Source organism: Ursus americanus, chromosome 16 (assembly GCF_024610735.1).
Source record: "Ursus americanus isolate L20-20 chromosome 16, mUrsAme1.1.p, whole genome shotgun sequence".
Classification (NCBI taxonomy): Eukaryota; Metazoa; Chordata; class Mammalia; order Carnivora; family Ursidae; genus Ursus; species Ursus americanus.
Genome location: NC_142142.1, coordinates 56,284,355 through 56,310,776, shown reverse-complemented (window position 1 = coordinate 56,310,776; position 26,422 = coordinate 56,284,355). Strand labels below are relative to the sequence as shown.

Genomic DNA, 26,422 nt, shown 5'->3' with positions numbered 1-26,422 from the left:
GACAAACACAATATGAATAAGGACATCTCACAAACATCAGCATCTGTAGTTGACAAGGCACATCACTCTCCACACCCAGCCGAGAACTCAGGCATGAATCCAGAGCAAGGGACAGGGGCACCTCAAATCACATGAAACTAAGTACCACTGTCTCAGTGGCATGGAGGCTCGTAATAGAAATTGCTTTCCATTCTACAAACTCAGATTTTTTTTTCCTGCCCCTTGATTGGTGCTCTGAGATGATCATATGTGGTCTGGGTATGTGGTCTGCCACACAGGGGAAGCCCTTCCTTATGCCTCAACCAGCTCCCTCTAAGGAGAAGGTAGCAAATCTCTCCTTAGCTTGAATTCCAAAGCTGCAGGGATTAAATCCTCTTGGTTGAGTGAAGTCTGGGTTTCTTTCTATGTAACTACCAAGGTAACTGCACTAGATCCTCCTTATTATGCCAAAATAGGAAGAACAAGCCTTTTTAAAAAGTATAATTCAATGCAGAAGTTAAGACAACCCCTGAGTGATGCCTCTGAGCTCAGTAAAGCCCTCGGACCCTTCGTGGAAGAGGAAGAGCTGCGAGGAGAAGGCCCGGCAAGCCCGTGAAAGCTTGCGGCGGTGACTCAAAGGGACACAGGCTTGCACGTGCCACTCATTTCATTCCTACCTTAAGTATTATAATAGGTGACATTTGGGGCACTTATGAAATGTGTGGTATTTTGCATACACTTTGCATACAGTTATTCATTTATTCCTTACACGTACTGACTGTTATCCCCACCGACATCTCTGGAATCCACCAGGTAGAGACAAAGTGACTGACGCAGGTCCAGAGGGGTCGATAACCCACCCAGGTCTGCAGGCCTCCAAAGACCCTTTTTAAACCATTCGGCTCTTCTGCTAGCCCAGTAGGATCCCTCCCCCCCCAGTTCAAATTATCCCAACCAATGCGATGTAAAAGAAAACTATCTGGTTACTCAGGGACACAATCCTTGAAAATGTATTTATAATTCAGGAAGAGGAGGCAGGGGAGGGCATTCTCTCCCAACCATGGTAAGCAATCTGTTCAGTTCCCAAAGCAAGAAGTCTGATTTTCTTTTTATCTGGTTTGTATGTTCGAGGGAATATAAATGTCAGGAATCAAGCATCCCCTCTGGATGATGGAGTAATAAATAACTTTCATACCATTTTGCACAGATGCTATGACTAAATTAGGACCAGGAAAGATATAAACAACTATAGCAACGGACCGATGACAAATCTATTTTTAAGAGCAACTGTTAAATTAGAAAGATTTATCAAATTAAAAAACTTAGAAGGAAATAATTTGGGCATCAATTCTAAGAAATTCGAGGGAGATCCAGAGCTCGAGTACGTGAGCAATCCACTCGGCCCAGGAGGGGCTGAATCATCTCCCCGTGTTAAGCAAAATACTGATTAGTTTTAAGACATAAAGGACGGTTTATGCGTTGGAAGACTTAAAATATTACTGGCAATAGAAGAAAGTATTTCTGAAATAATAAGAAGTGTAAAAATAAAATACAATATAAAGAATAATATCACTTATCTGTCCGTAAGGAAATTCATACTTAAAACTAAGGTAAATATTTATCCTAAATTGATTCAATTTTATCAATTTAGCTAATATTTTGAACCACTCCAACACAGTAATACCGCTCCTGGGTATTTATCCTAAAGTAAATAAATATAAAAGTATCAATAACAAGAAATGTTCAGTAAAGCATTATTTAGTAATAGCAACATATTGAAAATGGAATCAAAACAAAAGAAACTAATACTAATTGTTCAGTAACAATTATCTATCATACATTATCCAGGTATTTTATTTAGGTTATTACATTTAACATAATAATCTAAATATGCTTTTCCTAACTAGGAAGTGAGCTCAGAGAGGTTAAGTTATCTGTGAAAGATTAGACACATGCAAAGGATTTAATATTTAGTTAAGATACACACATCCATAATTGCTTCAATGGTATAATGAAATACATAAAATTATATTCGCAAATGGGCATTGAATAGGACATGCAGACCACTGGTGTTTGTTAGAGTAGTAGCATCCTGACTACCCGTGGTTTTAGAATTTTCCCTATTCATTCATTTATTCAAGAATACTTACTGAATGCCTACATCAATGAGCAAAATAAAATTCCTGTCCTTGTGGAGTTTACATTTAAGTAGGGGAGACAAATAATGGATAAATACATACATACATTACATGAAATCTATTAGTGATAAATACCGTGAAGAAAATAAAGCCCAGTGTAAGGACCGAGAGTGATAGGTTACTCTTTTTAGCAACAGTGGTCAAGGAGGGCCTCCTTGATGAGATGGCATTTGCACAGTGAAGTAAAAGGGAGTAAGCCATATGGAAATATGGAAGAGCACGGTAGGCATATGCAAAGGCCCTGAGGCTGAACTAGAATGCCATACAGACATTTAAAAGATAAAGGGCAAAGTTCATGTAGTAAGGTTAGGTAGACATAGAATAAGTAAAAAGGCTACAAAATTATAACCATTATCTAACAATTACATAAAAAGGGCACACAAAAAAGAAAGACATTGAAGTAAAAAGTACTATAATATTGCATTTTTGTATGGTGAGTTATCTTGGGGTAAATGTAGCTTTTGAGCTCTAGAACCAGACTGCCTGGGTTCAAATCTTAGCTTTGTGCTCTCAGGAAATTTACATAGCTTCTCTGAGTCTTCTCTGTAAAGCGGAGATAATAATAATAGTAGTGCTTGTAGGTATTTTAGTGTTGTCAAGAGGTGTGAGGGGCAGAGTAATATGCCTATAATGTGTCCCCATTCTAGTCCCTGGAAACTGAGTGTGTTACCTTACATAGCACAGGGGAGTTAGCTTGCAGATGGACTTAAGGTTGTTAATCAGCTGGCCTTCAAATCGGTAGATGATGTGGGGTTACTGAGCTGGGCCCAGGACAATCAAGAGGATCCTCAAAAGTGGAAGATGGAGGTAGAAGAAGGGAGTCAGGGGAAGAGATGTGACAATGGAAGCAGTCCTAGAGAGAGGCTGTGTGGCTAACATTCACGAAGGAGGAGGAGACCATGAGCCTAGGAACATGGACTGTTCCAGAAGCTGGAACAGGAAAGGAAGCATTCTTTCCTAGAGCTTCTAGAAACAAAATTCAGCCCCACTGAAACCTTGACGTTAGCCCAAGGGAACGATATGGGACTTTTAAACTACAGAACTGTAAGATAATAAATTTGTGTTGTTTTAATTCATTAAGCTTGTGATATATTGTTGCAGCAGCCATAGAAAACTAATACAAGAGGATTCCGTGAGTTTCTGTAAGTGAAATATTTAGAACAGTATCTGGCACATGGTGAGCATTCTAGAAGCTGTTATAATATTTTAGGTGGTGTTTTCTCCTACACTTTCCCATAAACAATAAGCATGTATTGGTTAAATATTATCTCAAAATAAGTGGGAAAAGACTACTTAAAAGGAGGAGATATTATCAGCAGCATTAATAATACATGGAAAGGAAATTTTTAATTGCAGAAGAACACAACTAATTCAAATATAAAATAGTAACAGGGAAAAAGAAAGAAAAAGCTTTCCTAAATTAAAAAGACTTTTTATATGATATGTTCTTCATTTGCTAACAAAATACTGACAGCAGCTGGGACTGGAGCAGATTAAAGAGGTTTCATTTTGGATGTGTGATTTATGGACTATGAGAAAAACCATGAATCCATCTAGAATCCAGATGTAGGTCAGTAATCTAAGGCATGGAGTCCAGTAAGTTCCTTTACAGACAAGGATCATAAAAGCTTGGAATTTCACTCCTAGTAAAAGCCTCTAGGAATTTGTGAATTTCGTTTTCATTCCAACAAAAAAGTGAGAAATCAAATTGTAGCAAGTCAACAGAGAACACCCCCTCCCTTAATTCTTGGCTCAATCAGGTCTCCAGGGCACTCAAAAATTTCAATTCCATCCAAACACTTAGCGAGCATCTCCCATATGTATATGCCCAGACCCTGTGTTAAGTAGCATTGAACTTAAATACAGACAGCACATAATCTATAACTTTTATAGTTGAAAAAAAGGACAGGCTTATTATTTTAAAAACTTGGAACATTTACTACTCATGCTCAACTTTTTATTCAAAAGTATTTCTTGAATGTCCTTCTGAATATAGTTAGGTATCATGAAATACTTTCAAATAGACTGCATGGTTTTTCAAATAACTTGTGAGAAAGGAACAGGAAACTTTGTAGCTTTTGTTTTACTGCTTTGGAATTTTTTTTTTTTCAGATCATTTAGATGTTTGGCTAAAGAACTCAGAATATTTATAATTCCATAAGAATTATATAAGGAGATGTTGGTCGAAATGTTTGATTTTAAGATAGTACTTTTTAAAGTTTCGTTTCATTCTTATTAATCAAAATAATGTACAAAAAATCAGATAGCTGCCCATCTATCTTCTTTCCCAATTCCAATTGCCCAGAAACAAATGCTTTCAATGTTTTTGGCTATTTGTTCTGGTGTTTGCTTCCACATTTCTAAATATCTGGTATATATTGCTCTTTTATGAGTTTCTGCATGCACACATGGACTGATTGCTACGTGATGAGGTGATGAGATTCCACCTCTCAGCCACACCCTTCATCTCCCACACAAACGTAGATTCATCTTTTCCTGTTCTTCTGAAAGAGCTCCATCACCCTTTTCAGTTGAGCCAATGTTGATTGTTTACATTTTATGACTACGTGAAAACAATGCAGAGTGGCTCCAGGTACTGGACTATAGTTTCATTTCCTTTCCTTTGCAATACTTTGCTCCCTGGAATTAACCATTTCCTCAATTTAGTCTAATTGTTCGGCTCAGTGTGCGACTTCACAAATTCATTGCCCAACTCTTTGACAGAGCAGAATTCCGGCACAGCAGGAAAGTCATCAGCTGTGGAGTCTTTCCTTGCAGACATCCCTGCTGGAAGGAGCTCTCTCTCTCCCCTGCAGCTCTGAACTCGCCTGGTTGCTCAGGAGAGCTGCCACTCATCACTTGTCCTGACTTTTGTCCTGGGTCACCCCTGGGAATGGCTTTCACCTCATTCCTGTGTTCTCAACCTTGTTTCCAGGACACCTGCCTACTCTCTTGGGTGGTGGCCAGTCCTTAGGGAAGCACGTCCTTCAGGAGCTTCCCAAAAAAGGATACTTGGGACAGAAAAATGTTAAGAACTTGCAGGTCCCAAAATGTCTTTCTTCAACCTTTGTGCTTGGTTATTGGTTCAACTGTATCTAGAGCTCTGTTTTGTAACTCTGCTGTCTCTATCTTCCCATATGGTCTTCAGGAGTCTGATCCTATTCCGATTCCCAGCCATTGTATGTAATCTATCTCCCCCTCTGGAAGCTTTTACAATTTTCTCTATTGCTAGCATCCTAACATTTTGATGATAATCTGCCTTGTTTTGCTTTCTATTTTTGTTTTTCGTCACTCAGTTTGCTGGCCAATCATGCTGCCTATTCTTTGAAACTTAATTCCTATGGTCTGGGCAATATTTTCAGAATAGGTCTTTAATAATTATTTCCTCTGGTCTCTCTTTGTGAAACCTGTATCACTTCTATCTTTTGGAACTCTTCAACTGATTCTTTCATTTTCTTGCCTTTTCTCACTACTTTTGGGAGACCTATTTTGATTAGTTTCTCAACTTTGTTTTCTAAGCCTTTCACTGAATTTTTAATTTTTGCTATCACATTTTAATATCAAAGATCTTTCCTTTTTAAATCAATCTATTATTTTTCATGGGCACATTTTCTTCTCTCATTTTTCTGAGAATATTAAAAAGGCTCGATCACTTTTTTTTTTCCTGTTTGTTCAGTTGGTTGTTAAGTCTTTCTTCAGGTATCTGGTGATCTGGGCTTTGCTGCAAGAAGGTCTAGGGACACAATTGTCTTTTTAACGATTCACAAAAAGTAGTCTCTGTAGCATTTCACTCTTGGGCACATTATGGTTCCCAAATACAGATCTTCCAGTCTCATAGTTTAGGTTTAGGGAGATGGTTGCAATCTTTGTCATTAGTACTCAGGAGGCCGAGTGTGGCCGGGTGTGGGAGGTGTCACTTCCGGCGTGCAGATCTCCACCTAACATCCTCTATTATCCATAAAGTGTGTCTGTTACACCCTCAGTTGTTTATAACCTCTCCAACTTGAGAACCTATGTGATTCATCCTCTCCAGACAGTAAACCTCAGATCACTGGCCAGAGTCACGGAGGGGAGTTCCCCTGAGGAAAGGGGGTCCAACTGCTAATATAAAAAAGGATTTTCAGCAATCCACCTGTTTTTAGCCCCGCCCTGCACCTCCTACTTTTCCAAATACCCGCTGTCCCAAATCCACAGGAGCCTCTATCAAATTCTGTGGGATGAGTCAGTTGGCTTTTTATTGGCTTTCCACACCACAGGCTCATATTTCAGATTTTTCGAGTCAGTTAAATCAGTTATTTCTAGTTCCTCCAAATTCCTGCTTCCAAATTTTTTGAAATGAGTTGTCAGATATAAATGTATGCCTTTTTGTCCTTGTAAATGTCTGCCTTTTAACCCAGAGTCCCTAGAGATACAAGTGGACGTCCACACCCTGTATGTTTTTCTTTCTGATTGCAAAGCCTGGCCCACTGCTCCCACTCCACCCTACCCCCATTCCCCAGGCAACTCCAATCTTCACCTTCATGAAACCGAAATGTAAATGAATCCCTGTTATTTCCAAGTTGTGGGACTGTAAGTGACTTTTATAATCTCTCTCTTCATAATTTTTTTAGATTTCACATAAGAACATGTGTTAGTTATTTAATCATAAAAAATCCCATATATTTTAAAAAATATGTTCTTATCAGGCATCTAATTTTTTGGCACTCTGCTCAATAGTCTCTGAAAATTTAATTCAGTAATTATTTTTTTAATCTGGCTCCTCAAATTAACATTTAATTTACAAAAGATCCAAACTGAAAATAGGCCAAGCTATATATCTTATAAGTCGTAAGTCAGTAAAATTCAGAATGTGAAGAGCTGGGAGGATCCTTAGCATCATCTAGTCCAGCGATTTTTCAAATTGTATATCCATGAATCTTGGGGTTCTATAGATAAGTCTTGGGGCTACAGTAGAAGGCAAGGTGGAGACTAATTGGTATGGATCCAGATCTTCCACCTTTTTTTTTAAAGATTTTATTTATTTATTTGAGAGAGAGAGAGAGAGAAAACGAGCAGGGGGGAGGGGCAGAGGGAGGAGAAACAGACTCTCCATTAAGCAGGGAGCCTGACTCGGGGCTCGATCCCAGGACTCTGAGATCATGACCTGAGCCAAAGGCAGATGCTTAACCAACTGAGCCACCCAGGTGTCCCTGGACAATTCAGTCAGAAGACCTCAACCTAATTATGAGAAAGGCTGGGGGGTGTAGTCTTCCAGAACAGCTTGGAAAAGGAGGATGACAAAGGAGTTGGTACACAGTTAATGAAAGCATAGCACGACCTCTACCATACCACCTCAGGGCATTTACTGTTACCTTTTCATAAGATATCCTTTACGTACTTTTTGGACAACTGAATCCTCCTCATCTTTCAAGTTTAACCTTAGTTTTAATCTCTGAGAAAACTTCTCCAATAACTTTCACCAAAGTGGCCCACTATGGCAGAGACTGCTGGTTACTTCTCATTATCCTTTCTCCCCTTCACCTTTGAGAGAACCCTTATGTTTAGGCAACGCTGTTGTCACCAGGATAAAAAACTATATTTCCCACTTTGCACCTGTCTGGTGCACTATATTATACTTTGCACCTGTCTGGTCATGTGACTAAGTTTGAGCCCCTAAGGCATAGGAAGTGTTTTGTAAAACTTGTGGAGAGTTTCCCTGAGGAAATGGGTGGGCCTTCCTTTGCCCCTTCCTCTCTTCTAATTCCTTTACGATGAAGCTTGGATGGATTCAGGCAACCGTCTTGGGCTATGAGGCAGCACTGTAAGCAGGATGGAGCATGAACTGGAATAAACCTATGTCCCTGGCAACTTTGTGGTACCACCATAGTGGACCTGGGCTGCTTATCTCAGGATTTCTTGCATGGGAGAGAAAAATGAACTTCTATCTTTTTTAAGGTACTATAATTTTATAAATGGCAATTTAATACAACCTCCTTATTATGCAGATAAGAAAACTAAGACATTATGAATATGTGACCATAAATATAGAAGGCCAGGACAGCGTCAGTTCTCTAATCTCTGTCTAGTACTCATCACATCAACAGTCTTAATGTGAATATTTCAGGAAAAATAGACATCAAACATACTGAATCACTACTGTGTGTGAGGCACAGAAGTATGAAGCATGCAAAGTCCTTGCCCTTGTCAGTGTGACAAATGCATGAATAAACAATTACGGTATGTGGTAAGTAGTAAAATAATAGAGATGTACATATGCAGAAAAATGAAGAAAGGGGGTGATTTAACTCTGCCTTGCATTATCAGGAAGATAAGAAGTAACTTAGCAGTTGGCCCTCGACGGAGGAGTAGGAATGTTCCAGGTATAAGAATAGAAGAGGAGTAAGAGAGGTATAGTAGGCAGACGAAAACTAGGGTATAGAAGCATGAAAGGACATGGTGTGTGCAATGAATAATCAGCAAAAAGAGCAAAACAAAGTGACAAATGAGCCTAGAAATTTAGAAATTTAGGCTCAGGACAGATTCTAAAGATCCTTATATACAAACACTGGATTAGATCCATAGGCAAGGAAAGTTCATACTCTGATAGTTACTACATTTGATTTTTAAAATTTATTTTCTCTTCCCCAAAGAGGCCAAATTTCTTTTATTGGGATTAACTCTGTGACAATACCCATAGACTGATGCGACCCACCCAAGGTTCCACTCATCTTTATCCATGCAGAGCCATGCAATGCAAGCTAAGCCACTTAGGCACTCCTACCTTATACCCTGAATCTTATGCAGCAAAAAAAGAGACCACACATGGTTATTGCTTCAGTCATCAACAGGCCAGGATCTTCACTATAACATTCCTGCCATGAGACTTTCTTGTGGCCTCCTTAACCCAATCTCAACCCAGACCAAGCCCCCAGGGTGGTTTGGCTCTTATCCTTCTTCCTGTCCATTCTGAGAGTCCTCATTATTCTCTGACATATTTATTTTGCTTAAGTTAAACAGGATGGTTTCTTAAACAGGATGCTTGAGACAAAGAAATCTAACACATAAAGTATCCCAATATGAATCACCAAGGTTAGAAGGAAATGTCTCTCCCCAGCTCCATATCGTTCCAGGGTTGAAACTGGGGTGTCAGAAGTTACACACTATTGTTGGCTCTTACACTAAGCTACATTTACCAACCTAGCTTTTGTCAGTAAAAGCTTACTGACTCATTTTATGTTATTTCTCAATTGGTTCAGAGTTTAATCAGGGAAGATGGAGCTATTTATTGGGCGTTCTGAAAGACCCTGCCACCTACACAACCACAGTTAAACTTTGGGGGGAGAATATTATCAATGTCCCTATAAACAGCAAGAAATAGTGCCCAAGTGACAGAGCCAAGGCCAGAACTCTCATTTCCTAACTCAAGATTCCATGTTCTTTCCTAAAAGGGATTGTCCAGCTGGCTTTTGATCCTATTGTTGCTGTCCCAAAACTTTTTCTATTTTACAAATTCAGAGGAGTTGGTAATCATTTTATCCTTGTCAAGGCAGGAAATTCATGCTTCCCATGAGGAGTCTTTTAGGCCTGACCCAGATAAAACTAAATGGTCTTTATCTGGATTCTTGCATTCCTCTGGATTTGAGGAGAAGGAGCAAATGCCGAGAAGGAAGTGTGCTTAGCACAGCATACAATGGACTTCTGAATCTTCTGTAATTAAAAAGGGATTTCGAGAATTTATTTTTATCAAGATCCTCAGATGATTCAGAGAACACATTTTTTTGAGATAAATAATCATGTTACCAAGAGTAATAGGAGATATTATTGAGGGTTGGATAAATACTTGGAGAGTGACAAAGAATTTAAATGATGCAGGATAGAAAAATTTCTTTCTCCTAAAAAATGAAAGTTCAGATTAATGGAACAACTTGAAAGACATCTCAACTATTTCACCCCAATGCTTCACAAAAATACACAGACAGGCCCTAAGATGGGCATATGAAAAGGAAAACACATTATCGATCTCTTTTATATTCAATCCTGATTTTAATGTCAAGTGAAATTCAAGTGAGGTGGAGTGTGAAGCACCTTCCTGGAATCACTTTTCTAGACTCACACATAAACTCCAAGAGAAGACACCAGCAGCTCACATTCTCAGCCTTCATGCTACGTTTATTAGTAAGATTCTGCTGTTATTCAGGGATTATCTATAGGTTGCTATCTCTGTAAATCATCAAATCATGCATTTCAACATAGATCATCTATCCCAACTACTGCACTTAATCAGCAGATAAACTTACACCTAGAATGGTAAATCAGATACACCCAGGCCCAACCAGCCAGTTAGGGGCAAAGTCCAGACCCATCTCCTACCTACACGGGACCTTAAAGGGAGAAATTAGATTTTTTCTTTGTTGACACTTGTATATTGGGAAAGAGATGGGTGAAAAAGATCAATTGTCCTCATAGTGATACCAAAATTACTTTTGGTGGCTGACAGAAGAGAAACTGACTTTATTTGGGAAAATACCTGTGTTATCTCAGGCTACCGTAATAAAACACCATGGACTGGGTGGTTTAAACAACAGAAATGTATTTTCTTACTGTTCTGGAAGGTGGACTCTTAGATCAGGGTGCTAGCATTGTGGAGGTGGTGATATGGTGAGGGTGATGGTGGCAGTGGTGATGTGTTGGTGGTGGTGGTGGAGATAATGGTGGTGATGATAGTGATGGTGGTATGATGATGATGGTGGTAGTGTGATGGTGGTGATAGTCATGTGGTGGTGATGTGGTGATGGTGATGATGGTGATGGTGATGGTGATGATGGTGATGGTGATGATGATAGTGATGTGGTATTGGTGATGATGGTGGTGGTGATGATGGTGGTGGTGATGATGGTGATGTTGGTGGTGGTGGTGATGATGGTGGTAATGGTGGTGATGATGATGGTGGTGGTGGTGGTGGTGGTGATGGACATGGTGGTATGTGTGAAGAGTGAAAGAAACAACAGACAAATGTGGCAAGCCAAGGAAGGGGGGCTGATTTGAGGCTGAGGCACCTTGTGATATGAAATGATCAGGGAAAATTCCCGGGTGGGGTACCCAGAGGACTTTCAGGTACAGGATACCTACCACTCAATTTTAAGTCTGTTTACATTTGCTTTGGGGATAACACCTCCTCCGATCCTCAAAATCCCCAGATGACGTGCACGATATGCCCTGTGAAGTGAGTCTTTTTGTGGAAATCAAGGAAGAGGACTTGTTTTATATCTTAGCCTTCTGTACGCCAGAAATGTATATGATGAAATGATTTGTAAACTGAAGAAGACCCAAAGATGACCAGGAAACTGTTACCCCCTCATAGATCCACAGAAGAGTAAAACCAATTTGGTCTGGTTCTCAAGAAGCAGGGAGACCCCAGCTAACATGGGCTAAACAGATAAAAAAAAATATTGCAAGTATTTACTCAATGTGAGTTTTATTTAGAGATGATCAAAGCCCATCCTTAGAAGTTGTTACGTGGAGAAAGAACCCCCTCCCTGGATATATTAAAGTTATGTCAAGACTCCCAACTCCCTGCTGAGCACTCCCTAGTGAGGCAGCTGTCCGCTCCTTTTCTCTTAGTCAGCAAGAAAGGCTGAGGGGTTCTGTTCTTTTCTTTTTTTAAGGTTAATGTACACATGGAGTGTTTTCTTTGTTTGAGGGTGGGGGAAAGGAGAAAACCTTTAAGTACATCATCTTTTCTTTCCCGTAAGTGATCAAATAGTCTATTCAAGTATTTTCAAAATGGTTACACTTCTGAGGCATGAGTGTCTTTCCCCCTCCCAACCCTGATGAAAGATGATACCAAATGCAATAAAATGGGCTCCAGAGACATCCGTTTATTTATTCCAAATATTTCAGCTAATGAGAAAGCAAATTTGAGCTCCCTGTCCTGGGGGCTTTGCAGCCAAACTCTCTGGCAGTACTCTTGGCATGGGCATCCCCGATCTCCTCCTTCTGCCTCCAGGGCCCCGTGGAACCCACTCTCTCTCCAAGTTTCTCATTAGTAGGAACCCCATCACTCACATGGGACACAGAGGCCTCACCCCTGCTGACACTTTTATTGTGCTCGCCTTGCCAGCCTCTCATCCCCTCTCGCACCCCAGCCAGCCCTCCCTCTCTGCAGGACTCCCTCCCACTCTGTCATCCTTCTGTGTGGCTCCTGGCAAGAAGCTTCCTTTGATGGATTCCACAGACCCCTGACCTCACTTTGAAGTCTCCACAGCTTAATCAAACACACCCACCTCAAGACTCAGCATTGCCCTTTAACTGGCTTACCAAACTCATTAGGCACCCTGGGGGACCCAGTTTGTCTCCTGTATGACAGAATAATAAGTAGGTTTGGGGGGAAAGAAGGGAAGTGAGTGTTGTATTGTTGGACATGCACCACTAAGAAAGCCAAGCTTCCTCTTGGAAGGAAGTGGGGAGAGCTGCTGATGATGGCCAACCCTCCTCCAGCTCCCACAGGGACCACAGAGCCAGGTTTTGGGGACAGAGAGAGGTGAATTCCGCATGAGCTCAATCTCAGCTTTGCTGGCTGTGGTTGACCTTGCACGGGCCACTTTTTCTGAGTAACCACCCCTTAAGGTCACTGTAAGAATTAACTAAAGTACTTAGCACAGTATGTGGTAAACAAAAAAAAGTATGATCTCAAAAAAGGAAACTATTACTATTTCCAATGGTCAACCTCAGTGAAAGGTGAAGGGTTGCTGGCCAGCTCAGGGAGACCCACTTCTATACTCCCACTGAGGTTGTTAAGGAGGCATGACTTCATGCTGTTTTCGATGATCCTGCCTAGTCACATACCATTGGTGATGAGTGCTTGAGGGCCTCAGAGCAGAGAAGAGTCATGATAAAAATGACCACTTAAATGGCTGCTATCTATTGCCCACTTACCTTGGGCCAGGTACTGTACTGAACAATTGAAATGATACTACCATTTTGGTTGGTATTATATCCCCACTTGACATTAAAGGAAACTGAGAATCTGAAAATTTGCATGCTTTGTTTATGGGTTTTACATCAGTCATAGCCCTGACAGGAAACAGTACACCCATCTACAAGACATGGCGAAGCACCCAGAAACTAACAGAAGTGGAAAGCTCTTATCATCTCTAGGCTTAAAGGGGCTGGGTGGTGGGTAGCAAGGAGGAATAATGTTATCGTACTCCAGGGAGAGCCAGAGCCATAGAAGAGCAGCTGCCCAACAGGACCAGTGGCCACAGCAGGGAAGCAGGGAAGGACAGGAGTAAGCATTGGGTTAGATTAGCTGAACCCAATAGGAAGCCAGAGGACAAGTGAATGGGATGCACTGGTCCACAGCGGTCAGCCTCCCTGGGAACAGGGAAGAGTAGAGGAGGGTAAAGAATGGATGGCAGTCACAGGGATGCCATGGAGAATAACCAAGTCACTCGGGCCCTCAATGGGAAACCTAGGACCTCACTCAACTCCTTTGTCCAACAGCAAGTCGTCTCCACCACCTGGAAGATATTAGTACAGTCTTTTAAGTAAATAAGTGAAGGGAAATTACAGAATGCTATGAAAGAGAATGTAGAACTGAATATATCTGAGTTTGAATCCAGGGTCTACTACTGGAACACTTTGTAGCCTTGGGCAAGTTCACTCAGCCTTTACAAGGCTTAGCTTCCTCATCAGTGAAACTAGGAGAGTAATCATCCCTAAGGCAGACGTCTAGGGTAAGGGGTAAGTGAGATAAAGGAAAGAAAGTGGAGAGACATTGTCACAACAGCTACAGGAGCAGACTTGGGAGTCAGGCTGCCCAGGTTCAAGCCCTCGCTGTGTTCTCTGATCCAAGTTCACCTTCATTGCCCCACGTTTCTCCTCTGTGAAACAGAACGATGAGAACACCAACCACACAGATGCGCTGTGCTGATCAAGTGACTTAATCGATGTAAAACTTAAAGTTACCCAATAGTTCATAAGAGCTCAGTACATGTTGGCTATTTTTACTCAAATGCTTAACACACTGCCTGTTGCACAATAAGTAATAACCTAGAATCCACCTCCAGGTGGGTGGGAGCAGGATGAAGAAGGTTTGTATTCCCATGTCTTTGTTTCTCTTCTCTCCAGAGCACTCGGAAACCATGTCAAACTGAGATTCAAACATCGATTCAAAGAAATACATGCACCCCTGCATTTATTGCAGCATTATTTACAATAGCCAAGCTATGGAAGCAGCCAAGCGTCCATCGGTGGATGACTGGATCAGAAGGTGTGGTGTACGTATACAATGGAATATTATTCAGCCATAAGAAAAGAATGAAATCTTGCCATTTGCAACAACATGCGTGGACCTAGAGGGAATTATGCTAAGTGGAATAAGTCAGATGGAGAAAGACAAATACCGTATTATTTTTCTTATATGTGGAATCTAAAAGACAAAACAACCAACCAACCAAGACAGAAACAGACACATAAATACAGCAAACAAACTGTTGGCTAACAGAGGGAGGTTGAGGGGGCAGGGGAGTAGGTGAGATCTGAAAGGGGGGGGGAAGGTGCTTCTTCGGCTGACATAAGAAATGATGAATTTGGGTTTTTGTTGTTTTGATCCAGAAGAGAACCGCAGAGGGGCTGGGATAAGCTCTGTGCTGGACGGGACTCGCCAGAAGTTGCTCTCAGGAATCCCTATATTGACCTATTCCACATTTTCAAGTGCTCAGAGGTGAGTCTTTACGTTGTTCCCCTCACCGCTTGTCTCCTGTCTTCTCCCTGAGGGATCCTTGTAGATCATATGGATTCGTTCCCCCAGTAAGTTTACCTAATTATTCCCCTTTGATATTTTCCTTGAGATCTGAAATGAAAACAGTTCCCAACTTCTGTCTCCAGATTTTGGCCAAAAGAGATTTTTTGTTATATTGACTCATCTAATTCCTACTTGTTTTGAAACATGACAGCTGAAAATTGAATGAGGAGATTTTGCATATCATCTTCAGGGAAGTTTCTTTATTAACATTTTCAAATAAGCAATAGAGTTTTCTCTTATTACAACAGATGGTAATGTTGTTTGATAGTTACGGAAGTCAGTGCTTCACACCTCAATGGCTCTACCTCTCAGTGCTTAAATTCTTTAGTATTTTCTTGTGGGCTTTGCTAAGCATGAGAGAGTGATCATTTAGTATTTAAATCATGCCCGGTGCTTAGCACACAGTAGGAGCTCTGTAAATTCTGGCTGGAATAACTGAAGGAATCAATCAATTGATCAAAGCTCAAAGAATATTTTTTTTTTACACAACACATATCAACAAATAGTGACTAGGCCACAGACATCTTTTGAACTGATATGGATAAAGCCGTTGAAAGCAGAGTTTCTGGAATTCTCTTTCTGGAGCCAGGTCAAGGCAGCACGTAACCTGCCCTCTTTCTTGCTTCTACTATCTGTCAAGGACAAGTAGTGTTACGTCAGAACCAATCACCTTGGTCAAGGTCATTAAGTTTTTATCCACTGTGTGGTCACTTTGTGAGCCCCGAACTCTAGTACACCAATTAGGCCCCATCTAATTGGACCCCACTTCTTGGCAGCTACTTTGTTCTTGGGTAAATATTCTCCATACGTATTTGTTGATGTGTCACAGATACGCATACAACAGGTAGCACAGAAACGAGGTGTAACACATCTAAATCCAGCCAGCATCAATGAAGTGGATAGCTGAGGCAGCACAGCGTGGGTGTGGCAGCCCAACACGTTGACGTGCGATTATTCAAGAGGTTATAGTATTCGCTGCCTCTCCACAGAAGTTACCAAAATGAAGAATAAAACATTTGGGAATCTTTCACAGAATGTGTTTTTATGGCAGCATAAAAATAAGAAATGCTTATTGTAGTAAAATAAGCAATAAAATATCTGTAAAATACAAACTAAAAGCCACCCTTCAGCTCCTACCCTCCCCCTAACCTGCTATTCCCAATTCAAATGATCACCGAGATTACCTGATCAACAGATTGTGATTACCCTTTTACACAGTTTTCTGTGCACACACGTTCTTTTTATACAACTGGATTATACTATACGTTTCCTGCAACTTGCCATGTTTGATTAACAGAAAATTCCAAGTCAGTACGGAGAGATATGCCTTATTCTCTAATGGATTTCACATGTGACATTGTAGGTTGATTCTAGTTGTTTTTCATTGTTGTTGTTTGGGAGATTTCCTTTTTTTCTTTTTTTTTTTTTTTTTACTGTTAAAAACAGTACATCATGATCATTTGTGTACATACATCTTTGTGTGTTTATTTGTAGGATACATTTCCAGCAGTGGAATTGCTGGGTTAGAGGGTAGGCACATTCTAAATTTGGATTGATATTGCCAGTTGCCCCACAAAATGGTTATACCAACTTTTACTCTCAGAAACTCCTTTACTTGGTATTTTTTCCTAAAAATGACGGTGGAAAAGATGAAAAATGAATACCAGGGACTTTGACTAGAGCGGTAAGGAAACAGCAAGCTCTGAAGCTGCTGAGCCCCCCGCACCACCGAAGGAGGGAAGGAGCTGCTGGTTAACGCCTCCCACCAAGCCAGGACTTGAGGAGCTGGTTTCTCTCCATTACAGCCAACTTCAGAAAAAGAAGAAAGAAAGGCTCAGAGAACATCTTCTTATCCACCTGTCTGGTTTTGTTCAAGGATCTCTGTACCTCATTCTAGGAGATGAGAGGCCTTTTGGACAAGGCTTTCTTTCAAAAGCAACAAGTACAAAAAAATTGGTGGAAATGTAATTCTAACAGCCTTTTAGAGTTCCCAGAAGAAACAAGATCCAGTGCAATAGACGATTGAGTCATTCAGGCGAAATGGGGTTAAGGGGACTGACATCGATAAATTGGCTTTTTCTGGCCTTCCCTAGCTACATTAATAAAAATCTCATGGAACATCTTAACCCTATGCTTGTCAAGCTCTGAAGCAATCCATTGCTATTTCTCTGCTTGGATTTTTCTCTGAGCGGAACAAAAAGCTATCTGATCCCAAGATAAAATCCCACAAGTACCATCACCTGCTGCCAAGAAACTTTCTCCTTGAAAAGTAGGAATAAAAATTAAGTTTGTAAAGGAAAAACAAATGCCAGAAACAGGAAGGCTGGCCACTGAAATGTACTCAAAATGATCACCTTCAATTTTTGGAAAAACTAGCAAGGCCATTGGCAACCCATTTCTAGTATCATGGTCTGCCAGCTTTTTCCCTCTTTTGAGAAGAGTGCCTTAGTAATCTATTTCCGTGACCCAGAGTGGTCCATACCAACATAATGAATTGACTGTCACAATCCTAGAAATGAGAAAGTCTAGGAGATAGAAGCTGATTCTCGTTATGCATAGTAGTTAAAGTCACCGTGAACGTTAAATTTGAGAATACTGAGTCACGACTTCTGGGGGAAATGCACATTATGTTCCTGTGAGCCATGATCTCATTTTTATCAACAGATCAATACACAAACATGTTGGATATGTGTTTCTGTTTAAAGATGCCTTATTATATATAGAATTGATTATATATTACGTTACAGTGATCACATGTACATTGGATAGATAATTGCTATATATGAATGCAATTGCTCATTAATATTGGATTCATGGCCAACAGCATGACTAATTCATGACTGAACAAAGCTTGCCACACGTCTCTGCTCCACAGGGCCCATCACAGCCTTTCTGTGCTTAGCAACATCAGGCTGCACTCAGCACTGCACTTTGGGGCCATTTCAAACAATGAAATTACCAACAAAAAGTACAAAAATGTGAAAAACATGGCACTTAACACCCCACCAGAAGGCACTTGTCTCCAGTGGGAGAGCTAAAGCACATGAGCCGAGCACCGCCCTGCTCTCCCTCAGCGGGGAAGGTGCGTGTCGGTTGACTCAAATGTTTTGCTGCCCTGTGCACATCTGCGAATGACGACTTAAGTGCCACAGGTATTGATTTGAGGCTACAAAGAAATGTTTGCCAGCAGGTGAATTTGCAAACACGGAACCTGTGTATTCCGTACACAGGATCGAGTGTATTTGCCACTCAAGCCAGATCAGCGGATCAGATCTCCCCGTTGGGCATCCGCCCGCTTACCCTCCCTAACTCCTCTGAGTTGGCCCAGTTTGGCTTGGATGACTCCAACAGATGGAGCGCCTTCAGAAAGGCACCAAACGGGGCGCTGAGCAGAGGTGTGGACCAGGTTGTGCAAATAACCCTCTCTCCCCGCAGCTACTTATCATCTTCTGGGGGAGAAACAAGCTCACAAATAATGGAGGTTTAAGACCTAATTTAGTAAGTAACATTCCAGGCTAATGAGGCGACAGAGATGGTAGATTAAGAGGGTGTACAAGTACTTCCTACAGTTTTCCTTCATGTTCTTTATTCTTAATTAAATCCTTATACGGCACAAAAATAATATTTCTTTCAAAGGTGGGGGTACGCCTGGGTGGCTCAGTCAGTTAAACGTCTGCCTTCAGCTCAGGTCATGATCTCAAAGTCCTGGGATCGAGTCCTACGTCGGGCTCCCTGCTGAACAGGGAGTCTGCTTCTCCCATTCCCTCTGCCCTTGCCCTCCGCTTGCCACTCGTGTTCTCTCTTTCTTTCTCTTTCTCTCTCTCTCTCAAATAAATGAATAAAATCTTAAAAAAAAATTATTTCAAAGAGAATACCGGAAATAGGATTGCCAGATTCAGCAAATAATAATACAGGACAAGTAGTTACATTTGAATTTCAGATAAGCAATAAATGATTTTTTAGCATAAGTATGTCCTGTGTTTACACTAAGTACTTTATGCTTATATGTTAATGTAAGCATGTCCACTGCCATGAGCAAGGCAGGCAAACAGCTGAGGAGGGGCTGGGGCTGGGAGGTGAGTGATGCATGGGAGTCGGGGGAAGGGCAAGAGGAGGGAAGGTCTTTCCTTCCTGGCTCCCCTAATTCTTACCTTAATGTCACTTAGATTTTGCTGAACTTCGTTTTCTTTATCTTTTCCTTGGGGATAATCATTTCTTCCTCGTAGACAGGATAACTAACTGAGATAATGTATGTATGTGTCCTCTCTGGTGTCCTCAAAATAAGCCACTGTCATTACTCATATTATTCCTGTTGGAGGCAAGAGAAAGAACGAGCACTTCTGTGACCGTCAGAGCGTCAGGTGTTTTGTTTCATTCTCATTCCCAACGCTGTTGTGGCCCAGGAGATGTCACCATAAAAAGGCATCATAAATGGCCATTTTTTTTCAGCGTAAGAGAAAGTAGCCTGTTTTACAGTGGCTCTAATTTCCTTAAGGCTGAGTCTCATCACGAAAAGTAAAAACGTCAATTATATATCTGCGTGTACTACATCTCATCTCACATATGGATATTTGGAAACCTCTAAATGTCAGTTTTTCCCATTTGAAGACAGACATTCATTGATTTTGTAATATATGGCTGTGAAACTCCATTTGTGATATTTTATACCTTGACTGGCATTCCTAAAGTGACTTTCCACACTTTTGATTGATTTCTTGCTTACTCCCCTTTCAAGACCAAGCAACAAAGAGTTTGAATGATGAAGGGTTCGAACGAGGAATCCTGGCAGCTCACTCTGTAACTTCTTCAAATGGGAATCAGTGCCTTGCACTGCTTTTCTAGGTCAATTTTCATACCTTGAGAACTCAGCGGTGGCAGAGAAGATTTTCAGCAATAACACTGGGACTCATTTGTTCATTCAGCAAGTATTTTTATAGCGTGTGACTACAATGGGTCAGTCACTGTACTAGGCACTGAAGAAATATAATAACAAAAAAATAGAAATCTCTGTTCTTTTTGAGCTTACAGTCAAGGGCAACAGATAACAAAGACTAAAATAGATACTAACAACTGATCTTGGTTAAATGTTTGTAATACAGGGCAGGTCCTCTGTCAGCAAAGGAACTTAGAGCTCCAGAGATAAACACAACAAGCTATGAACATGGGTATAGGCCTGCCCAAAGGTGTCCTCCACCAGAATGGTATAGATGACATACAAGTAGGCTACTGTCGAAATAAGCAGCAGGATTGGGCTGAGCCAGTCGGGCTAACAGAGGCATGCAGGCAGGCCAGAGGCAGGACCAGGAGATGTGGCAGGAGGGAAGACATCTCAACCCTGGGTGGTGTGCTGAGCAGTTCTACCACCCCTGCAAGCCAGACCAGAGGAGAGATCCTGTCTTAGGTGGCCTGGGGGAGAAGAGAGGTCACCTAGGGGTTAAGACAGAGGCCCAGGGTCTACTGTGGACTATGAGATAGACAGCCTGACCATGGGGCCAGGCATTTATTCATTTTAGAAGTATTTATTAGGCATTCACTACGTGCATACGCTGTTCTAAGTGCTGGGATGCAGCAGACAAAGCACCCGTTCTCGTGAAGTTTGCGCAAGTTAGAGGTAGATAGTAAACACCATAGATAAAGGAAGCAAAGAAGGAAGTTAGGGAACACCGAGAAGATGTTGGCAATTTTAAATAAAGTGGTCAGGGTAGGCCCTACCGAGGTGACAGCTGCGATGGGAAAGAGGCAAGGGAAGAAGGGAGGTGGCTAAACGGGGAGACTGATTGCGGGTGGAGGAAGCAGCATGTGCAAAGACCCTGAGGCAGAAGTGTGTCTCAGAGACAGTGGGAAGATCAGGTGGCTGGAGTGGAGAAAGCTGGAGGGGGAGCAGAGGTTGCTGAGGCCAGAGAGGCAACAGGTGGATGGGTGTGCAGAGTAGAGGGAAAAGGAGGAGATACAGAAGTCATGGAGGGAACTTCTGCTTTTCCCGTCAATGAGATGGAGGCCCGCTGGAGGGTTCTGAGCAGAGGACGACCATGGTCTAACTTAGGTTGAAACGAGCTCGCTCTGGCTGCTGTGTAGAAAGTAGATCTCAGAGAAGCCAGGGCAGTTTCTACACTGGAGACATGAGGTAGGTCACTGCCCCCTGGTATGTTCCTTTGTCTAAGAACGAGATGGATGACAGAGCCAGAGGCAAGGCAGTGGCTGCAGCAGATGGGGGCAAAGCCACCTCAGCTGTGGGAGAATCAGGCTAAGAAGATAGGGGTCACAGAGAGGCTGGCTCTCAACCCCAGTTTCACACACATCACCTCAGGGAGCTTCTGAAAATATGCGAGACCCACTTAACTTATTCCTGGGTGGTGAGTTTTTATTAAGCCTCCCAAGGGATTCTAACGTGCATCCAAGGCTGACAACCCCTGATGGGGACCATTGCAGGCTGACACCACAGAGAGTAGTAGGTGGTCACACATCCACACTTCATACATTTCTTAAATATTTATTATGCTCAGCTGGGAGCCACTCTGCCTAGCACATAGGAAGTGCTCAGGAGATGTTCCATGTTACTGGTATTAACAAGAGGGAGGTTGAGGGCCCTTACTCTTGGGGGTGATATGATCATGTGTATGCTTTGGAAATTTTATCTGACAGCAGTGGGTAAAATTACCGTGGCTGGGAAGGGGACCCGGCAAAGGGGAGAACACTCAGAGTGATGGTTCTCAGTCTTTAGTGAGCATCAGAACCACTGGTAGGACTTGTTAAATCAGCCATCGCTGGGCTCCACACCCACAACCTCTGGAGAGGGGCCTGAGAATTTGCATCCCTAACAAGGCCCCAGGTGGTGATGATGCGGCTGGTCTGAAGACCAGAACTTGAGAACCACACTGCATTAGCCTGGCCTGTAGCAAATGGTCAGGTGAGAGGTGAGGAGTCTGACCCAGGTGAGAGGCCATGGAGAGAAGCGAACAGGCTGGGGGATGCTGTGAAGGTCAGTTCAATAAGGATGTTGCAATCGATTGGCTGGAGAGAGGGCTGGGGACGGGCCCAGGAGAGGAGGGAGTCTGCCAGCCGTGGGGTCCAGACGTGGATGAGCAACCCCTCTTTTAAGACATTTATGTTAGTTTCTTTGTTAAAAGCAAAAGAGCTTCTTTGTTTTTTCTGTACAGGTTTTTGCTTTGTTTTCCCTACTAAATAGTACAATAAATTTCACTGCCTTGTTTTGTCAAAGAAAAGAATGCCTGCCAATATCTGTTGGGCTAACATAATAGTTCAGTCCCAGAACATCTCATAGCAGTTATTTCTAACAGGTTCTGGAATCTGTACTTAGGGTACTCAGTGCCTTAACCAGCCCACATTTGAAATTGACTTGCTTGTGTACCAGCTTATCAAGGTTATTATGCCTGCAGAAAAATGTATAGCAGTTGCAGGGCAGGGGCCCATCCTCTGACACTGCAAATATCTCAGTAATCTATAAACTCAAAGGCTGGTGAGAGAGCAAGAAATGCTGTGAAAAGTTTCTATTTTTGACCAAGTTTTCTGGTAGATGAAGCAATACAAATGGTTTAAAACGTGTTCCTCATGAAGGGATATGATGTTGAAAGACCCTATGTTTTAAAAAGCTGAGGTATCTTTGCACTGAGGAGCTGTTTAGGCGATGTGATAGTCTGTAATTTGGAGAAATGGTACAAATGAGATGTCCTTTTTTGCTATCAGACTAAAGAATCAAACATGGTGTTCAGACCACCTATTTATAAATTGCACTTTCCTGGGCCTTGCCTCAGACTTTCTCAGTATCCTGGCTGTGGCCTCAGAATCTGCATTTGATACAAGGACCACAGGTTTAAGAGGGAATATACTTTGGGTTCAAGCAGCAGGCAGTCTATGCTAGAAATCAGAACAAATAAGCTTCACAACACGGGGGGGTTCCCTCAATTCTGTTTCTACGCACAGTTAGAATACATGATCATTCAGTTTCAGGGCAGAAAACAGAGGCTCACCCAGTCCAACACCAGCAGCTTGTCTCTAACGTGTCAGAGGAGACTCCAACCAGAAGTCAGGTCATCCTTCTCTTAAGTCAGTGCTTTTTTTTACCATGTTTAATAGGACATTTATTTACTTCATCTGTTTTTGTGGCTGTCACCATACCAAAGCCTTTATGGTTATCATACAATTTCACTTGCTTGCCAGCTACAAATTATATATTTGTCAGCTAAAAAATAGGTAAAACCAGTTTGAGCAGAGACCATGAAACCCTTAAGTTTCTTTCTGCACATGCTCTGGGACTTCCCATACATACCTTCTGAGATGCATTCTGTCTTTTCCCGACACTAACGGTGAAAGGCAATCACTTTATTTTGTTTTATTCAGCTTTACCGAGACATAATTAACATACGATAAACTGCACATATTTCAAGTGTGCAACTTGATTACTGGTGACATATGACCATGTCATAATCGAGAATTTATCACCCCAAAATTGTCCTGTGCCCTCTGTAATTCCATCTTCCCCTCCTTGTTCATCCCTGTCACCAGAAACCATTGAACGATTTTCTTCACAATAGATTTGCTCATATTTTCTAGTTTTAAATATATGGAGTAATATGGGCTCTTTTTTTCTGGTTTTTAATGAAAGAACTGCTAAATGATAGCAATTTTGAGATTCGTTCACGTGGTGTGTACGAATAGTTCTTTTCTTTTTGTTGGTAAGTCGTATTCCACTGCATAGATCTCCCATAACGTATGCAGCCATTTACTTGCTGGTGGCCAGCAGGGTTGTCTGCAGTATCTGGCTGTTATAAACAAAGCAGCTGTGAACATTTGCACACAAGTTTTGTGTGTACGTTTTCAACTATGTTAGGTAAATACCTAAGAGTACAATGGCTGGATCATTTGGTTAGTATATGTTTAACTTTTAAAGAAAGTGCCGAACTGTTTTTCAAGGTGATTTTCATCCTTCTTCCATTTCCACTGGCAGGTGTGTGAGCACAGTCACTCCACATCGTCAGCGACACTGAACACAGTCAGGCCTTCTCATTGTAGCCATCCCAGTGTGTGTTCGCGATGATCTCACTGTGGCTTCAGTGTGTATCTTCCAATAACCAGAACCTAAGACTGGCAAATGTTCCTCTGGTTTTCAAAGAGAAGGAAAGGAAGGGATATAAATAGAAGCCAGTAGAGCCAATACCAGTCCCTGTCAAAGTTCCAGAACAACTAATCAACCAAGTCGTTAATGAATATTTAGAAATCTGGAAGTATCACTCACTGCCCACCTGGGCATGATATTAACAATTCCTACTTAGTGAAGATCATTAATACTTTGATAAGACATTATTAGATCGGCAGATAAGAGAGATGATGTAGGCGCTAATCACCAGATACAGTTATTAAAACATAACAGTTGCTTTTCATTATGGGAAATACTTATGTGTTCCTCTGTTTTCAGACCGTGGGCACTTCTGTGTCCTCCTCTGTCTTCCAGCTTGAGTGTGTCTTCGCTTTCATTCTGCTGCAGGGTCTCTTCATTTGTTGTTGGATTTAATCCAAGTCCCCCCACAGCCCCGTGTTTGATGACGCTCATTTCTGTTCAGTGTGTACTTTTCCATTCGCAGTGGCCCTCTTCCAATCTCCTACATGTTTTTCCATTTAATCTAGTTGTCAGCTCAGAATATTTTATGAAAAATCACTTGTACATTTCTTTCCCATAAATTGTTATAATTTTCTAACTGGATGGCCTAAACAGAATGGCCTATTATAAATGCTTGTTCATTACACTACCTACGGAATGTTCAGTTTGGGGGCAATCTGGTTATCCTGGTCCAAAGGTCCATATCTGCTAATACATAATGATTGTCTTCATCCCTTTAATACCGTGGATATTAAACTTGATTCAATTTTAGCCTTATTTTCAATTTTACTTCTGCGTCTGAATCCTAAAGCAGTTCTGAATTTAAGCAGATCATAATCTACACAGAATCTCTTATTATTAAAGTTGAATAGCTTCCCAAACCTGCTTCAGTTGTCAGCAGGAAGCAAATCAGAGAGTTTTCCTAAATGGGGGAGGGGAAAAAAATCTTCTTATGGATAGGGGTGTTCATGGGATATTTTTCCCCAGAATGTTCCCAAGATGTTTCCAGAAATCGTAGGACACTGTGCCTTGCTGCATGTTTCTGGTAGTTTCTAGAGGAGAAAATAATATTTTAGCAGGGTCAAAATGAGTAAATTTTTATCTTCTCAGCCAACAGAGAAAACTAGAAAAATTGCTCACTTCTGTCTTTCCTAATCCAAGAAACTAACAACAAGAAACAAGACAGTCCTTTTCACGGTGGAAGGGAGCAGTAGAAAGAATCCGTGAGGTCACTGAGCCTGAGGTTATTAAAAGAGAAATCCCTAGCAGGATTTCCTAGCAGGAAAAAAAAAAAAAAGCCTTATTTATCCAAAGTATACAGAAATGGTGATTTGCAGGGACACATGCACCCCAATGTTTATAGCAGCATTACCAACAATAGCCAAAATATAGAAAGACCCCAGATGTCCATCAACAGATGAATAAAGAAGATGTGGTGTGTATGTATATATATATATACACATATGTGTATATACACACACACATATGCACACAATGGAATATTACTCAGCATTCAAAAAGAATGAAATTTTACCATTTACAGCAACGTAGATGGAACTAGAGGGTATTATGCTAAGCAAAGTAAGTCAGTCAGAGAAAGGCCCATACCATATGATTTCACTCATATGTGGACTTTAAAAAACAAAACAGATGAACATAGGGGAAGAGAAGGAAAAATAAAATAAGATAAAAACAGAGAGGGATGCAAACCATAAGAGACTCTTAACTACAGAGAACAAACTGAGGGTTGCTGGAGGGGAAGGCATGTGATACAATGAACACTGAGTGTTATATGCAACTGATGACTCACTAAAGTCTATGCCTGAAACTAATAATATGTTATATGTTAACTAAATTGAATTTAAATAAAAAATTAGGTAAATAAAAATTTAAAAATTAAGCCTAAATAAATAAATAAAAATAAAGCCTTTATGTGGGCATGAAAACAAGGCTAGTTTGGAGACTGTGTAGCTAGAAATGTAGGAAAATTGTATTTTTCATACCTTCTATGAAGATTATTTCCCTTGGATTAGATTAAAACATTTTTTAATGTTCTAAATGTATTTAAGAAGTAAATTTGCAATCCCTGAACAACAAGATCACATCCAAAAAAATCTACAGGTATGCCAATTGTCCATTCCCAGCAGTAAGTTTTTGAATTTTGTTTCTTTGTTTATTAAAATCTCATCATTTGAGTTAGTAGAGTGTACAGCAGCATTTCTCAAAATACAGTTTTAGTATCATGATAAGCTGAGGGGGTTGTTAAATGTAGATTCTTGGGTTCCCTCCAGACCTCTTGAATCTCTGCGGTTGGAGTCTAGGAATCTGCGTTTTTATCAAGGAGCC

At 41.2% G+C, this 26,422-nt stretch overlaps 1 protein-coding gene across 1 annotated transcript in view; it reads left to right on the top strand.

Moving 5' to 3' along the window:
• The window catches only part of LOC123792459 (uncharacterized), a 98,117-nt gene that overhangs the window by 11,864 nt on the left and 59,831 nt on the right, over nucleotides 1-26,422 (top strand). Inside the window, exons 4-5 of the mRNA XM_087868036.1 lie at nucleotides 14,286-14,427; nucleotides 14,772-14,880. Coding sequence (XP_087724162.1) covers nucleotides 14,286-14,427; nucleotides 14,772-14,880 — 251 coding nt within the window. The remainder of the gene's footprint in view (nucleotides 1-14,285; nucleotides 14,428-14,771; nucleotides 14,881-26,422) is intronic.